This window comes from Miscanthus floridulus, chromosome 6 (assembly GCF_019320115.1).
Source record: "Miscanthus floridulus cultivar M001 chromosome 6, ASM1932011v1, whole genome shotgun sequence".
Taxonomy (NCBI): domain Eukaryota; kingdom Viridiplantae; phylum Streptophyta; class Magnoliopsida; order Poales; family Poaceae; genus Miscanthus; species Miscanthus floridulus.
In genome coordinates, this window is record NC_089585.1 from 9,390,157 (window position 1) to 9,408,246 (window position 18,090).

Genomic DNA, 18,090 nt, shown 5'->3' on the forward strand with positions numbered 1-18,090 from the left:
AGTCATCCACCACCAGCTTGTGTTGAGCGACCACACATTCTCCAGGTATCACCTTACAGTCCACGTATGTTCGTTTATCCCTCCTTGTAAGTATAAAGTCGATTTGACTAGAGTATTGGTCGCTACTAAAGGTCACTAAATGGAACTGTCTTTTACGAAAGTGTTAGCTATCATCAGATCAAAAGCTATGGCGAAGTCTAAGACTTTCTCTCCCTACTGATTCCTACTACCATATCCGAAACCCCCATGAACTGTCTCGAAACCTGCACTTGATGTACCTACATGGCCATTAAGATCACCTCCTATAAAGAGCTTCTCGCTACTAGGGGCAGCTCTAACTAAGCGATCTAAGTCTTCCTAGAAAAGCCGCTTAGCACTCTCATCATGACCTACTTGGGAGGCATACGCACTAATTATGTTTAAGATCATATCACTAATGGCAAGTTTAACTAAGATGATCCTATCCCCTTGCCTTCTCACCTCCACCACACCATCATTGAGGCTCTTATCAATCAAAACTCTTACTTTATTTTTATTTGAAGTTGCCCCTGTGTACCAGAGCTTGAAGCCGATATTGTCTACGTCATTCGCCTTCTCACCTCCACCACACCATCCTTGAGGCTCTTATCAATCAAAACTCTTACTTTATTTTTATTTGAAGTTGCCCATGTGTACCAGAGCTTGAAGCCGGTATTGTCTACGTCATTCGCCTTCTGCCCCTTCCATTTAGTCTCTTGGACGCATAAGATATTTGCACACCTCCTAACCGCTCTGTCCACTAACTCTCTTAACTTACCCGTAAGGGACCATACATTCTAGCTACGTAAACGAATCTTAGTTGGCTCAACTAGCTTTCTTACCCTTCGCACCGGTCGAGGTAGGTGTAAAGACCCTTGCTCATTTTGCACCACACCCGAACACCGATGTGTCACACCACTAAGGATGCGACAACCCGATCCTTGCTCACTTGACACCGTGCCCAGATCGCGACACGACGCGTCACGGGGGTGACGACACGGTCCTTGCTCATTTAACACCATACCCAGGTTCCGACATGACGCGTCGCTAAGAGGGTTACGCTCCAACGGGATTCTTTTGGGTTTCATCTACATAAAAGTGGTTAAGTTTTTACATTGGCTCACCGTATTTAACATAAACCTCCTCCTTTACTAGGGCTTGGAACCTGCTAGCTGGGACACCAAAGGAGTAACTTGTATAAGAATTATGGAATTTCAATGAATCCAGTAAGTTACATCCAGATCTCCGTGAGGCACTAGTGCAATGACTTCCTAATTTGACAGGGGAATTGCACAGCATAGGTCACAGATCTACTAGTACTAGCTGAATCTAGGAGGCGGCAATCGCTGGGCAGCCTGAACTGCAGTTGGATTCATTCTCTCCGCATCAGAAACCAGCAGATACAGGTCTATCTCGGACACTGCCTGCGCTAACTGTCACCCAGCATATAAATCCCTTTCTGATATCTTGTGAAGCACATTTGTCGACATGTATGGCGACACACATCCGCGGACCTGGATTGGAAGGGGATGAAATTTGTTTAAGGAAAAAAGCAGAGTATTGCAAGGGCTAAGAAGGCTCTGCGTCTAAAGCAAGTCTACGTCTTTCGACTACAAAGTCTACAACTATGCGGCAGTGAATTTATCGCTTGAGAAGCCTCCTAACATTTCAAACAAATTTTATGTTATTTTCTGATTACAGCTTTCTTCATAGGCGATATGTCTATTAAAACACATGCAGGCCACCCATTAGCTATTATAATATGCATTAGCTACTAACTACCTGCTCGCTGCAGACTATTGCGCTGCGGCTGCGGCTGTTTGTAGCTACAGTACATACTAGTTGTTTCCTTGCAGCTGCAGGGGGGGTGGGGGGTGGGGGGGGGGGGGGGGGGGGGGGGGGGGGGGACATGTTATTACCTGCAAAAGAGTAGTAGGTAGACAGGAGTTATTAGATATAACTGGCCTTTTTGAACGTCGACACCCCTGACGATGCCTGCACAAGTACATAACATCGTTATTATTTGCACACACAGTTCCACACAGATATCAGATAATGCATTATGGGCTGCTGAAACCGCATTATTCAGAATAAACCAGACTTTGTTCACGACCTGCATGCTCTATCGAGATGAACTTTCTCCAGCTGCAAATTGGTTGGGGCCAGGGTCCAAAACTAATAATGATACTAATTACAAAACAACTAAGAGTCCCTGTCACGGCTTCGCAGGGAATAGGAGTGAGTGGTGGCTGGCCGTGGTGTGAACCCTCGGCGGCGAACTGGCGGCGCCGTGACCGGCGCCTGAACCCTGGTTGACAAGAGGATGACGATGAACAGTACTCTCGGCTGGGCACCCAAGGGAGATGGTGAGTCTCAATCCCAGGTTAACCCCTTCATTCATCGAATGGTTTGCCACATAGGCTTATACAAGCATGCCACTAATTTAGGGATAACAACTAAACATGCATAACAAACTAACATGCAGCTAACAAACTCCACACAAATTATTCCTGTGATCTAACAAACTAACTGACTCAATTAACTACTTGTGACTCAGCCAACAACCGGGCCGGCTCCACCACCTGGTGCCAGCGACTCAGCCACTGCTGAGACGTCTCTTGCGTTCATAGGTCCGGCCGACCATAACATCTCTCCCCTCCTTCTGAAACAGCTCGTCCTCGAGCTGGAATGAAGGGTGGGCCGCCCGAAACTCATCCACCAGCTCCCATGTAGAGTCGGACACAGGCAAGTCCACCCACTGGACTAGCACGTGCCACGCACCGCGGCGAAGGCTGGCGCGCAGCACGCGTTCTGGCCGCAGAAGAGGACGACCATGGCGAAGCGGTGGCAGTGCTGGGACTGTTGATGGGGGCGGACCACGGAGTGGCTTGAGCACACCAACGTGAAACACATCATGAATAAGAGCACCTTCCGGCAGCTGTAGACGATACGCCACCGTTCCAATGCGCTCGAGCACTTTGAAAGGGCCTGCATACTTGGGGCCAAGCTTGCCACGGCGACCCGGAACTAGGGACTGGGTAGGACGGTGGAGAAGACGAAGCCACACCCAGTCCCCAACCAAGAACTCCAGCGCGCGGTGTTTGTTGTCGTAGTGGCGGCGCGCGTACTCCTGTGCCTGAAGAAGCCGAGCACGCACCTCGGCTAAGAACTCGTCCCAGTTGGCGAGCAAGGCGTCCACGACGTCAGTCTGCGCCTGGCCAAGCGCATAGGGTAGGAGCTCCGGTGGTGGACGGCCGTAGACCACCGTGAACGGCGACGTCCGGAGCGCGGTGTGGTAGGCGGTGTTGTAGCAAAACTCCGCCCACGGTAGCCAGTCGAGCCAGTCACGCGGCCAATCGCCAGTGAGGCAGCGGAGGTACATTGCGATGGTCTTGTTCACCGCCTCGAACTGACCGTCCGTCTGCGGGTGGAAAGCCGTGCTCATGCGGAGTTGTACCCCAGCCTGTCGAAACAGATCACGCCAAACGTTGCCGGTGAAGACGGGATCACGGTCGCTGACGATGGAGTCGGGGAAACCGTGAAGCCGCACTATGTCGTGGAAGAATGCGCGCGCGACGGAGGATGTCGTGTACGGGTGGCCCAGCGGGATGAAGTGGGCGTACTTCGAGAACCTATCGACGACGGTGAGGATGACGCTCTTGCCATGGACCCTCGGAAGCGCCTCGACGAAGTCCATGGCAATGTCCGCCCATACCCGGGACGGAACCGGCAGGGGCTGCAGCAGTCCCGCAGGGTGCAGCGCCTCCGTCTTGTTATGCTAGCATGTCGTGCAGGCGAGGACGAAGTCCCGGACCACACGGCGGTCATGTTCGACGAAGAACTCGGTGTGGAGGCGCTGTAGCGTCTTCTGTATGCCCTCATGTGCCGCTGTATGAGCCAGCTGGAGGACGTCGTCGAGGACGACCGACGAGCTGGACACGAACACGCGTCCTTTGAAGAGGATGAGGCCTGTCCTACACCCGCCACTCGGCGCCGTGCGTGCCAGCCGCAACGGCGTCCCGGCAGGAACGTAGCTCGTCCGACGAGCTGATCTCCCGGTGCAGGTCCTCGAACAGCTGGAACGTGGGCACCAAGATGGATGCCAACGCCGAAGCCGCGGCCGGAAGTGCGGACAGCAGAGGGTCATCACCGTCCCGGCGTGAAAGAGCATCAGCCACGGTGTTGAGGCTGCCAGACCTGTACTCCACCCTGAAATCATACCCAAAGAGTTTGCTAATCCAATGGTGTTGGGGTATTGTAGACAAGCGCTGATCGAGCATGAACTTCAGCGCGTAGTGGTCCGTGCGGACGACGAAGGCACGACCCCAAAGGTACGACCTCCAGTGTCGGACAGCCTGCACTAGGCCGATGAGCTCCCGCTCGTATGCCAGTGACCTTGAGATGGTGCGCCGCGAACGGTCTGCTGAAGAACGCGACTGGCCCGGCGCCTTGATGTAGGACTGCACCGAAGCCCGAGCCCGACGCGTCGCAATCGACGGTGAACCCCTTGGTGAAGTCCGGCAGGTGCAGCACAGGAGCCGTAGATAGCGCCTTTTTCAGGCCATCAAACGCCGTTGTTGCGGCCTCCGTCCACCGGAAACCGTCCTTCCGCAAGAGTTGAGTCAGTGGCGCTGCGATGGTGCCGTACTCCTTGATGAAGCACTGGTAATATCCGGCTAAGCCGAGAAATCCCCACAGACCCCTGGCTGAGCATGGTCGCGGCCAGGATTGGACAGCTCCCACCTTGGTCTCGTCCATGGCGACGCCCTCCTGCGAAATCACATGGCCCAAGTAATGGACCGAAGACGAGGCGAAGGAGCACTTGGAGCGTTTGATGTGCAGCCGGTGCGTGCGGAGAATGTCGAGGACGGCGCGCAGCTGCTGTAGGTGCTCGGTCCACGTGGCGCTATAGACGAGGATGTCGTCGAAGAACACCAGAACACAGCGGCGAAGGAACGACCTGAGGGTGAAGTTCATGAGAGCTTGGAACGTTGACGGCGCGTTGGACAGGCCGAAGGGCATGACCAGGAACTCGAAGTGGCCATGGTGAGTGCGGAACGCCGTCTTGGCGACGTCCTCGAGGTGAACCCGCACTTGGTGATACCCTGAGCGAAGATCGAGCTTTGTGAAAAATTTAGCGCCATGGAGCTCATCCAGCAGCTCCTCAACAACCGGAATAGGGAACTTGTCTTTGACTGTTGCGGCGTTCAGAGCGCGGTAGTCGACACAAAACCGCCACGAGCCGTCCTGTTTCTTGACAAGCAGCACCGGTGCCGAGAACGGTGATGTGCTGGGCCGTATGATACCTTGCCGGAGCATCTCTTCACATTGCTTCTCCAGCTCATCTTTCTGGAGTTGGGGGTACCGGTAAGGGCGAACCGCGATGGGTTCTGTAGCCAGGCTTCAGATGGATCCGGTGGTCGCACGGGCAGGCTGGTGGCAGCCCCGCCGGCATGGCGAAGACATCGGCGTAGGAGTCCAGCAGGCGCTCAAGCAGGGCCGGTTCCGTGACCTAGGCTGTGAAGACGTGACGAGCTTGGAGGCGGCCAGTGGGAGGAATATCGGTGCGCGTGGACCCGATCCCCTTCCAAAGCACCCGACGACCATTGTGATTGAACGCCATGCAAAGGTCGTCGAAGTCCCACAGGATGGGCCCGAGGGTGCGCAACCATGTGGTACCGAGGATCATGTCGTAGCGGTCGAGGCCGATGGAGTAGCAGTCGATAGTGAAGAACTCGTCGCCGATCCGGATTGCGACATCCCGCGCGAGACCACTACAGGGCACGCGGTCATAGTTGGCCACCGTGACGTGAGCGCCCCTGCTGTCGTGGAACCGAAGGCCGGCTCGGCGGCCAGTTGGCAAGTTGATGAAATTATGCGTCGAGCCCGAGTCGATCAAAGCCGTGAACTCCTGGTCACCCATGCGGACATAGATCTGCATGGTGTCCTCCGTGCGGATGCCCGTGATGGCCGAGAGGGAGATCAGGGGCGCATCAGGGTCGAACGCGTGCGGCGCCTCGCCTACAGCTGCTGCACCCGCTGGTGTGACATCGTCGTCGTCCGGTTCCTCAACGATGTAATCCTCCGCCTCGAGGTAGAAGAGCCGCGCGCACTTGTGGCCACGGACATAGGCCTCGTCACAGTTGTAACAAAGGCCTTGCTTGCGACACGCTGCCATCTCGTCCGGGGACAGCCGCTTGAAGGAGCGCGGGGGCGCCGTCGTTGATGACGCAGCCGAGGGCGGTGCGCCCTGGAGGGATGCTGGCGCTGGCAGGGCAGCCTAGAGCCCAGGGACGCGCCGTGGCGGCCATGGTGGTGGTGTCGGAAGAGCGAGGAGGTTGGTCGCATTCCGGCGTTCGTAGGCACGCGCCAGCCGCACAGCCCGCTGGAGGTCCTGTGGCTCGTGAAGCTCGACGTCGACGCGGAGGGCCTCAGGTAGTCCCCCGGTAAAGAGTTGGGCCTGCTATAGTGGAGCGAGGCGACCGACGTGTGCGAGCCACGCCTGGAACAGCTCCAGGTAAGCCTCGACGGTGGAGGGGAACGACAATCGGGCCAAGTCCGCCAGGTGATTCATGCTGATCGGTGGTCCAAATCGCTGGTAACAGATACGCTTGAACTCGTCCCAGTCAGGCTCGCCAGCGTCGCGCTCCAGGGTGATGTACCACTGTTGAGCCGTGCTGCTCAAGTGGTAGGAAGCGAGCCAGACACGATCTGCGTCCGGGGTCTGCTGGGCGCGGAAGAATTGCTCGCACTTGTTGAGCCACCCGAGCGGATCTACCTTGCCGTCAAAGGTGGGAAAGGAGAGTTTGTGGTAGCGTGGCACGGTATGGCCCTAAGGTCCTTGTGGAACATGAAGGTGCGGCGGCGCACAGTGCATGGTGGCAGTCGGCAAGGATGTGTTCTGTGGTGTGTAACAGCCGCCGTGGAGGATGGTGGACATAGATGGCACTGGGGATGGCGAAGGGGGAAATGATATCTGGGTGATGGAAACCCCCACCGATGGCTGTGGATGCAGGGAGCCGGTCGCCGGGAGTTGGGCGGGCTGGGCCAGTGGTGCAGATGCCGTGGATGATACCGGGGGCACCTCCAAAGGGATTGGCGCTAGAGGTCGGCAGTGAAGGGATGCCGCCGTAGCCGGGCAGCCCGTACTGGACCGGCGATGACACTGGCGGCGAGCGGCGCTCGAGTGCTGCCATGCGCAGCGACAGGTCGCCCAGCTGGTGCTGTATCTGGTAGATGGCCACCGTGAGGGTATTGAACGCCTCGGCGGGGGATGTTGGCGGCGTGTACAACTGCTGAGCGGCCGAAGTGGTCATGATGGCATTGGTTGCAACGGGTGTGACTGGGTTGACGATGATGGCGGAAGCAGATGGGTTTATGGGGGCGGCGGGTTCGGCGGTGGTGGGCGCAGCGAGGGCCGAAGACGCCATGGTCTCTGATACTAGGTTGTCACGGCTTCGTAGGGAATAGGAGTGAGTGGTGGCTGGCCGTGGTGTGAACCCTCGGCGGCGTACTGGCGGCGCCGTGACCGGCGCCTGAACCCTGGATGACAAGAGGATGACGATGAACAGTACTCTCGGCTGGGCACCCAAGGGAGACGGTGAGTCTCAATCCTAGGTTAACCCCTTCATTCATCGAATGGTTTGCCATATAGGCTTATACAAGCATGCCACTAATTTAGGGATAACAACTAAACATGCATAACAAACTAACATGCAGCTAACAAACTCCACACAAATTATTCCTGTGATCTAACAAATTAACTGACTCAATTAACTACTTGTGACTCAGCCAACAATCGGGCCGGCTCCACCACCTGGTGCCGGCGACTCAGCCACTGCTGAGACGTCTCTTGCGTTCATAGGTCCGGCCGACCATAACAGTCCCACTCCTAAATGAGCTAGGTAGCCAATCAAATCCAAGATGCCTTTGCAGTGAAACTAATAACAAAACAAAAACTCAAAAAGACAGTTCTGAAATATTACCTAGCCCAACACAATAAGGGACTGATCTGGTTCCCTCCGATGCATTAGAAACTGCCAAACCAACTATGGTTGCATTCAGACTACGCCATATCTCACCAGCAGGTACCTGGGCAAAGAGTAACCGTGTAAACATGTTGATGTTCAGGAGTCAGGACTTCCACTAACTGTGGAAATACAAGCCAAACTGCTACCACATTTTCTGATTTACTATACGATCACAGAGAACTCTAGGGTAGAACTTTGAGCATGCAAATATTCATGATGTTGATAATATCTTATCAAGGATTGCGCATCTAATCTTTGTCAATGACTAAACTAATAATACATAAAACTTACGGTAAGAGAATATGTAATAGCAAGTTTAGAATAGTATATAAGGGATACTATTTATGTACTAGCATCCCTGTCTATAATCATTTGTTTGAAACTTGGTTTATAAGTATAAATAATTTATAAGTATTATCCACAGAATTTCCAGCTTCAGGTGCCTTAATCCAGGGCATTTCATCATAGGAACAGAAGGCAACAGACTAAACATGTCATTTCACTCAAAGTCCGAACTCTGAAAGATGTGGATAATAGATATAGAAGCAATGGGAAGACAACTGACCTCGCAATGAAGATGCACAACTTAACATCTGAAAATAGCACTTGATAAGGTGGAAGTGAAGCTAGTGCATGAGCAAGCTCCTTATTAGTTGATAGAGATATGTTGCTTGGAAAACATTGCTTCAAGTACTCCACAAGTCGGCGTTCACGCATTCCACCTGAATCTTTCTGAATTAACAACCTTGGCAATAGAGATGATGTTAGCTTTTGCTTCAATTAGAAGCTCCTGTAAGCACTCTTTGGCAAAATAAATAAATAAACTAATCAACTGCAGCCTAAGAGCAAGCTGATGCCTCCTAATGGTATGGAACAGAGTATTGAGTTCACAAAATGATTGTCTCATTGGAACAAAGACAATCATTGGAACAAGACACTTGCAGGTGCGAAGTTGTAAACAGATGGCAACACAAATGTGACTAGAAAACAATCATCCTGATCACCAAAGCCACACAAGAATTCAGACAAAAGGTTGGCATTCTTTCAGTCCTATATAGATAGAGTCAAAACATGGTATAAGGAAAACTAATAGCTAAATATGGAATGCATTATCCAGTCAACCCTGGTCGAGAACATGTAAACTTCGCCAATGCAAGTATCTTTGAATGGTGCAGATACAGGTCTGACTGTCTGAGTACAACCAGAGATAAATGGCTTAATGTTCTTAGGTATGAGCCGGCATATATATTTTCCAAGTAAGAGGGCAACTATATCAGTTTCTGAATTTCTAACTGAAAAAAGTTACTTATGATCTATTCGAGGCATCATGGAACGCAGCATCAATGTTAATCATCTTAGGTCCTGTTTGCCCACCATCTAGCCAAAACACTCCATCAGGGAGATTCTTGCTCTGCATTGTGATGCGTATCTGAACAACTATTGTGGGGCAGATATACCTTAGCATCTCTACGAGCATATCAAAACCAGCACCTGCATTAAATAAAAATACAAAAAGAAAACCTAAGATTTTCACTGAAACAAGTATGTGGTATAAGACAAAGCAAATCAACTCTGGAATGACCAACAGATACCTTTTACCCATCCAGGAGTATTGACAATTAGTGGTAGCATTTCATTCTCATCGCATCGATATTTTCCAACAAAATAGTCATACAAATGGAATAGGCAATTCAGATATGTTTCTGGATCTCTTTTCGAAGAAATGTCACCAAAGAAGTAGCACCTAATTGAATTTGTAAATGGCATCAGTGAAAGCCAAGAAGGGATGACATAGGTTTGGAAGTATCTAACAAAACATTCGTCCTGGTAAAAACTAAAAAGTTACATGGCCGCTAACACGCTACCACAACTGTTTCAGTAAAGAAACGAAGAAATCCCACAATAAAAATTGTGCACGAATTCCTGAAGTGAAGAAACCAAGTGAAATTACCACACTACACTGCAAGCTGATCACAATTTAATTAGGAGAAATTTTTTACCTTTCAGCTTCCCGTAGAGTTGGGTTCAGCAAATCTGCACAAAAGGCAAAAATCATCTTGTCAGTGACGAATGGACCAAAGATTACTGCCGCATTTGAGAAACCAGCAGCAGTGACACCAAATCCGGCACACGCGTATGTACTAACCTGCGATAGCTTCGTCGACGACATGGAACGAGAGGCACCCCGGCGGCCCAAACTCCGGCTGCCCAACGTCGGTGTCCAGATAACCAACCTTACCATGCCTGCAAAGCACCACAACACCATCAGTTAAGAGGACCACCAGCATCGCCAACGGGGTCGTCACTCGTCAGGACTAGGGGGTTTTGGGGGGTGTGGGTGTGGGTGGGTGGGGGGGGGGGGGGGGGGGGGGGCGGCGGGGTGGTTGACTCTATGGAGGTGGCTTGCCTGGGGAGCAGCGCGTTGAGGAGGACGCGGGAGAAGGTGGAATGCCGCTGTTCTTGGGTCCGCACACGACGACCACCGGTGGCGTGGGGTCGGAGGAGACGGTCGTTACAACGCAGGCCCAGTCCGACGGGACTACCGCCTCGGTGCGGGGCGCCAGGGAAGACGACCGCGGGGGTGTCCGCGTCGGCGTCGCGCGAGCGCCGACCATATCCCTATCGTCGTGGTTCGCAGAGAGCAGACGGCAGAGCGGCGCGAGCCAAGTTACTCCTGTAGGAATCTCGTCAGTATTGCAGAGCCCCTTTAGGCCATGTTTAGCTGCCTGGATTCGGCGCCGCCAAAAACACTGTAGCACACGTAGCTACAGCTGTATCATTTTGTTTGTATTTGGTAATAATTGTCCAATCGTCAAAACAGTTCGTCTCGCAGAGTACAACTAAACTGTGCAATTAGTTTTTGATTTCGTCAATATTTAGTATTCCATGCATGTACCACAAGTTTGATGTTACGGGGAATCTTCTTTTTGCATAGTGTCAAAGTTGGAAATTTAGGGATAAACTAAACATGGTCTTAGCCTAGTTTCACAATCCCTAACCCTAAGGCCTAAGCTGGACAGCGGGTAGCAGGCACTCACCAGGACCGATGCACTGCCAGGTGCCAGTGCTGGAGGGAGGAAGCGCGCTGGGAGCTTGGGATCGGCCGACGGCCAGTCGCGTCGAGAGGGACCTGTGCCTATAGATGGCCATCGGGCCGTGCCGGTCCAGCCCGGCGGCACGGCGTGCCGTGCCTGCCCGACGCGGTGTCGTGCCTCACCAGGCCACCGTGCTGGTTGTGCCGTGCCGCTGGCGTGCTCGTGCCTGGCCTCCGGCCCAAGGCACGGCCCGTGGGCCGTTTGGCCGTGCCGTGCCGCCCGCTGGCATGCTCGAAGCTAGCTGTCGAGCTCGAGACGACGACGGCGTATGGAGATTGGAGAAGCTGACGGGCGACGGCCGCAGAAACGAGAGACAGAGAGAGAGGAGGTGACCTCGCAGGCCACGACGAGTCCCTAGGGGCTGGGGCCGGCGTAGGAACAGCGGAGCTCGAGGCGCTGGGGCCGTCGCCCGCCGAGCTCACTCCCAGGTCCGGCGTCCCTGGGGCTGGGGCCGGCGCGTCGAGCTCACTCCCAAGGCGGAGCTCGAGGGCTTGGGGCCGGATCTGGCGCTAGGGAGGTGCCCAGCCGGCCAGCAGCTGCCGGTGCAGCGGGTGGGGGAGCCGGGGAGGGGGCTACGAGCCTACGACGCTGCGTCGCGCGTCGCGCCGTCGCCGCGTCGGGGTGTGGCGGGTGGGGTGGGTGTGGCCGTGTGGGGGGCGTGGGGCGTGGGGTGTTAGGGTTTGGGAGGGGGTATTGGTGTGGGGGGCTGGGCCTCTTAGCAGGCCGGCTGGCCGGGCCACTACCGGGCCGCCTCTTGGACCGGGCCGTGCCCGTGCCGTGACGCGGGCCTGGAGGGCGGCCCAAGCACGGCCTGGTGCCTCGGGCCAGGCCGGCACGGGCACGGTGACCACCGAGCCGTGCCGTGCTCGGGCCGGGCCAAAACGTCGGGCCACGGGCCGGGCCATCGGGTCGCGAGCTGCATGTACACATATACCTGTGGCCTTTACCGTCGGTCGCCAGAGACAGAAGAAGAGAATGGGGCTCAAGGCCTGAGGCAAGTGACCGAGTTGTTGGGTCAGGTTTGTTCTATTGGCCCATTACTTCGTTTTGTAACAAGTGACCACCCTATCAACTTTTTCGGATATCCTTCTTGCACTGCATCTGTGCCTGCCGACCGGCAATGGTAATGCTACTTCGCGGGACGTAGCTCCGCTCGACGCAGCTACTCCACTCATTGATCACTATTAAAAAAATCTTCATTCATCTACCGTATGCTCCCTCCGTAGCCAGCAGCAGCGTCCTCGGCCACCCCGACGCGCGCCCTTCCCTACCCTGACTTGTGGCCATAGCTGCCTTCTTGGCCGGCAGCAGCGCCCTCACCCACCCTAGCGTCCTCCCCCACCGGGAGTCTCCCAACGACCGCAGATCCGATGGCCCTCTCTCCCACACTAGCAAGATCCATGGAGCACGAGCAAGATCCTTTGGAGGTGGCGCGGCAGTGTTGCAGGGGAGTCAGCGCCTCGGCGGCGCTCCCCTACCCGCTCACTCACCCTAGCGACCGTGCTTCCCCTACCTCGGCGGTCATGGTGCTCCCCGCGCCAGGCTCTTTCTCTCCCTCTCCCCTATATTGCATATTTATGTTTCAAGCATTTCAAATGTATGTTGCATTTGTTTCATATGAATGTTACAAAAGTAGATCGGGGGATGTTGCACATAATGCATATGTTGCAATTGTTTCAAAGGCATTTTCCAAGCGTATGTTTCGAGTGTTTAAGATGTTTTGGATGTATATTTCATCTGTGTTTTTAGACGCATGTTGCAAGTGTGTTTATCTGGATGTTTCACACATACGTTGTATATGTGTTTATTTGGATGTTTACGTATAGTTGCAATGGTTTTCAAGTGTTTCCAGGTGTTTTTTCAAGTGTTTTAGGTGTTTTCAACTACCTTTTGACGTATATTGCAACTGTTGTATTTAGATGTTTTAAAAGTAGATCGGGTGTTGCATCTCTCCTCACCACCTTCTGCTGTATCGTCTCTCCTACGCCGATAGGGCATCCATTCGACGCCGCTGTCGGATCCTTCCGAATTTGTGGCGTCGCGCGCGACTTGTAACACCATCGGTGTTACACCGTAAATCATCTACTAAAACATGTTATGGGCATCATGTTTATGTGTTAATGCATGTGATAAAGTGTGTATATCAATTTTTGTAACTCAAAATGATCAACAAAAATGCGAAAATGAAAGTTGATTCGATAGTCATGTTATATCATTTAGGGTTTAAAACCAATTTTTATTAAGCAAAAATGCTATAGAACATATATGTGATACTTAAATAAAGTTTGAAGTACAAACCTTGTAGATGGCAATGAAATACTTGCGGTCGAAAAATGATATTACTAGCTAATATTTCACTATCTTAGAAATCAGCAAATGGAAATCAAATTTAGCTCAAAAACTTAGAAATTTTCAAGTCTGCCAACAGTTAGACACGGCTATGTTTAGCAATTTATTGTGAGAGATTGGGTTAAAGAATGGTATAGTGTTATAGCTCGATTTGGTCGTCTCATGTGCCATCTTGAGCATGGTGAAGATGGTTTAGGTCCTAAAGCAATCGTTTGGTCGTATTGAACGCTTTAAAATTCGTGCGTGTCACTATCTCAGGTTGGTTGGCGCCAGGTGCACGGTCAACGCGTGGCCTTCCCACACCGCGCACATGGCCATGTCCCACGCGGTCAACCATGCTGCCGCACTTGGTTGGTCGAGCCACCTGGGCTTGGCCGAGGCCAGCCGCAGTGAGCCGCTGGCCCCACGCCCGGCTGCTCTGCCTCGTCCTATCGTCTTGGGTGCCACCATGGCCGCGCTGCACTAACGTCGCGTCCGCACTGCCGACGCTCCTCGCATCACGAAACTGCCACTGCCATCGCATCATCGTCGTGTCCGCGCTAGTCCGTTGCATCTCTACGCTGTTGTCGGTCCTATGCATGTCGCCTCTGCCACGCGCACGTGGGCGAGCTGCCATCGCCATGCCATTTATGGCACTACGACACGTGGGCCACGCCGGTCGGACGCACGCACATGTTGTCCGTAGTGCTGGCACGTGGGTCTCCTGAGCTCGCCGCTTGCGTCCTGCCAAGGCAAGGATGAGCCGAGCCCATTGCCACGCTGAAAGGTTCTAATATGGCTAGAGGGGGGGTAAATAGCCTATTTAAAAATCTACAAACCAACTAAAGCAATTTGATTAGTATGACAAATAGTGAAAAACAAACTTGCTCTAGCTCTACAAGGGTTGCAAGCCACCTATCCAACAATTCTTGTTACTATGATCACTAGACACACAATTTACTAAGTCACTACTCACTAAGAACTCTCACACTTGCTACACTAAAGAGTTCCACTAGTTGAACTTAAGTTACAAAGCAAGCTCTCAATTATAGCTACTCTAAAGAGCTTACTACAACTAGTTTGCGGGTATGTAAATGAGTAAGTAAGGTGATTATACCACCGCGTAGAGGAGTGAACCAATCACAAGATGAATACTAAATCACCGGGAGAATACTAAAGGGCAAGAGACAACTAATTTTTCTCCCTAGGTTCACGTGCTTGTCGGCACGCTAGTCCCCGTTGTGTTGACCAACACTTGGTGGTTCGGTGGCTAAGAGGTATTGCAAGAACCTCGTCCACACAATTGGACACCACAAGAACCTACCCACAAGTGATGTAACTCAATGACATGAGCAATCCACTAGAGTTACCTTTTGGCGCTCCGGCGGAGAAGGCACAAGACCCCTCACAATCACCAGGAGATGGCCATGAACAATCACCAACTCGTGCCAATCCTCCTCCACTGTTCCAAGCCATCTAGGTGGCAGCAACCACCAAGAGTAACGAGTGAATCCCACAGCAAAATATGAACACCAAGTGCCTTTAGATGCAATCACTCAAGCAATGCACTTGGATTCTCTCCTAATCTCACAAAGATGATGAATCAATGATGAAGATGAGTGGGAGAGTTTTGGCTAAGCTCATAAGGTTACTATGTCAATGCAAATGGCCAAGAGAGTGAGCTTGAGCAGGCCATGGGACATAAATAGAGAGCCCCCTCAAATACAATCGTTGGCTCTCTGTTCCTTGAAAAAAATTGGGGCGACCGGACGCATCGGTCGGAATGACCGGACGTAGGACCCCAGTGTCCGGTCCTTAGATTTTCATCACATGTTCCTAACTTCAAATGCTGATCGCCCGATCTCAATGGTCATTAGTGCACTTAAGTTGTGACCGGACGTGCTGCTCAAAGTGACCGGATGCTCCATCACTGGAGTCTAATCGTTTCCAGTAAGGTTCTAGAAATGATTTTTCGTGACCGGACGCGTCTGATCACGCCTGACCGGATGCTCCTTCACTAGAGTCCGATCATTTCTAGTAAGGTTCCATTCACGACCAGACATGTCTGGTGGCACATGATCAGACCCAGGCCAACGTCTGGTCAACACAACCTCTCTTTGTTGCTTGCGTCAGCATACATCACTAGGTGACCAGACGTACCCCCTGCGTGTCCGGTCCCTCTATCTCTTTAGCGTTCGGTCAAGGGATCGAGGATGGCCTTCACTGCACGCCACTAACCAGACACAGGGTCAAAGTCTGGTCACTGCCCAAGGCAGAGTCTGGTCAATACAAAATAGTTCCTTTTGACCCTAAACTTCATGACCCTTGATCAAATGTGCCAACCACCAAGTGTACCATCTTGTGAACATGTGTTAGCATATTTTCAAGGGTGTTAGCACTCCACTAGATCCTAAATGCATATGCAATAAGTTAGAGCATCTAGTGGCACTTTGATAACCGTATTTTGATATGAGTTTCACCCCTCTTAATAGTACGGCTATCGAACCTAAATGTGATCACACTCTCTAAGTGTCTCGAGCACTAAGCCAAAAAGCTCCTATTAATTTCACCTTTGCCTTGAGCTTTTTGTTTTTCTTTTTTCTTTTTCAAGTCCAAGTATTTTATCATCACCATGTCATCACCATCATCATGTCATGATGTTCATTTGCTTAATCACTTGGAGTAGTGCTACATATCTCATAATCACTTTGATAAACTAGGTTAGCACTTAGGGTTTCATCAATTCACCAAAACCAAACTAGAGCTTTCAATCTCCCCCTTTTTGATAATTGATGACAACCCTTTCATAAAGATATGAATTAAAATTCATTTGAATCCATATTGCTTGTCCAAGCATATTTACCATGTGTAAAAAGATATGGACAAGTTTCATGAACCCCATATGGAAGCAATTGCTCCCCCTACATATGTGCTAAGAGTTTGGATTGTAGCTTGCACATATGTTTAGATAGAAAATATAGAAGTCAATGTCTACAAAATTGATGCTAAGGTATAAAAGATGGACCTTTGAAGTGTGATACCAATTGGAGTGCACCAATATACCATCCTTAGCACCGTTAGTAACTAGACATACACAAAAACTAGAATACCTCATAAGATCAATATTAGAAGCAAGGGTCTAGTTTCCATAAAATAAACATAAGTCTAGTTATTTAACATATGCATGCTAGTTTTTTATTTCATCATTCAAACCTACAACTAGCATACACCACACAAGCATGGATATTAAAATTTAAAACTTGTGTCATGCAAGCAAATATATGAAATGCACATTCAAATGCAACATACAAGTTTATGAGCTTGCTCTTCCTACTTGTGTACAATTTTGATCGATCCCCTTACAATGTCATTTCATTTGTATGCTCCTTCTATCTTACTATCTTTGTGAATTTCTTTATGAATTTCTCTCCCCCTTTGTCAACAATTAGCACAAAAGGCGAGCTCAAATTTTAGATAGGTTGGGGTGAAACCATGTGAAGTGAGGATCATTTTCCCAATTTGGTTCAATATAGATCACTTGCAAAAGATATTTAACTTGGTTTGATCCAAGGGTAAGCTTCTTCACACCTCTAAAAGAGGGTTATCATGCACCATGTTGAGTTAAACACTTATAGCTCATTTTCTAGATTAAGCACTAGGTTTACAAACCTACAAACGTGTCATATGCTACCACTAGATCATTTCAAGCATACAAGCAATAGTGGTACCATGCAAGCATCAAATTCATTTGATTTTCATGAATGAGCCTAGGACATGATAGGAATAACTAGATGCACTAAACAAGTCCTTAGCAATGGATGAATGACATGTCAATCATCTTTACCTTGCTTTGCTCGAAGGAGAGGCATGTCATATAATGGGGGTGCATCAATACATATTGGAGAAGTCAAGTATGTTCAATTCATTCCTTAACTTGCAAAACCTCTTCTCATCAAGTGGCTTGGTGAAGATATCAGCAAGTTGATCATCAGTGCCAACACTCTTAATACAAATATCCCCTTTTTGTTGGTGATCTCTTATGAAATGATGGCGGACATCAATGTGCTTTGTTCTTGCATGTTGAACTAGATTATTGGTTAACTTGATTGCACTCTCATTGTCACATAGCAATGGCACTTTTTTGAACTTGATTTCAAAGTCATTCAAGGTGGCCTTCATCCAAAGTATTTGTGTACAACAACTACCGGCAGGATATGTATTCGGCTTCGACGGTTGATAATACAACACTATTTTGCTTCTTTGATGACCATGGAACAAGTGATCTTCCCAATAATTGACATGTGCCCAAGATGCTCTTCCTTTTAACCTTGCATCTCGCATAATCCGAGTCAGAGTAACCAACGAGCTCAAACTTTGCTCCTTTGGGATACCACAAACCAATATTTTGAATATGCTTCAAGTACCTCAATATTCTCTTTGTAGCCTTCAAATGACTTTCTCTTGGTGAGGCTTAAAATCTTGCACACATGCATACACTAAACATGACATCTGACATTGATGCGGTCACATAGAGTAGGCTTCTAATCATAGACCGATACAATTTTTGAACCACCATATTGCCTCTTGCATCACTATCCAAGATACCATTTGTCCCCATT

At 50.7% G+C, this 18,090-nt stretch overlaps 1 protein-coding gene across 1 annotated transcript in view; it reads right to left on the reverse strand.

Annotated features, from left to right (window-relative positions):
• Positions 1-1,207: 1,207 nt before the first annotated feature.
• LOC136460189 (uncharacterized) overlaps positions 1,208-18,090 on the reverse strand; it is a 20,377-nt gene continuing 3,494 nt past the window's right edge. Inside the window, exons 4-12 of the mRNA XM_066459991.1 lie at positions 10,456-10,667; positions 10,195-10,292; positions 10,049-10,082; positions 9,641-9,792; positions 9,506-9,539; positions 8,614-8,793; positions 8,004-8,109; positions 1,938-2,013; positions 1,208-1,532 (exon numbers count right to left, since the gene is read on the reverse strand). Coding sequence (XP_066316088.1) covers positions 8,079-8,109; positions 8,614-8,793; positions 9,506-9,539; positions 9,641-9,792; positions 10,049-10,082; positions 10,195-10,292; positions 10,456-10,667 — 741 coding nt within the window. The 3' untranslated portion in view covers positions 1,208-1,532; positions 1,938-2,013; positions 8,004-8,078. The remainder of the gene's footprint in view (positions 1,533-1,937; positions 2,014-8,003; positions 8,110-8,613; positions 8,794-9,505; positions 9,540-9,640; positions 9,793-10,048; positions 10,083-10,194; positions 10,293-10,455; positions 10,668-18,090) is intronic.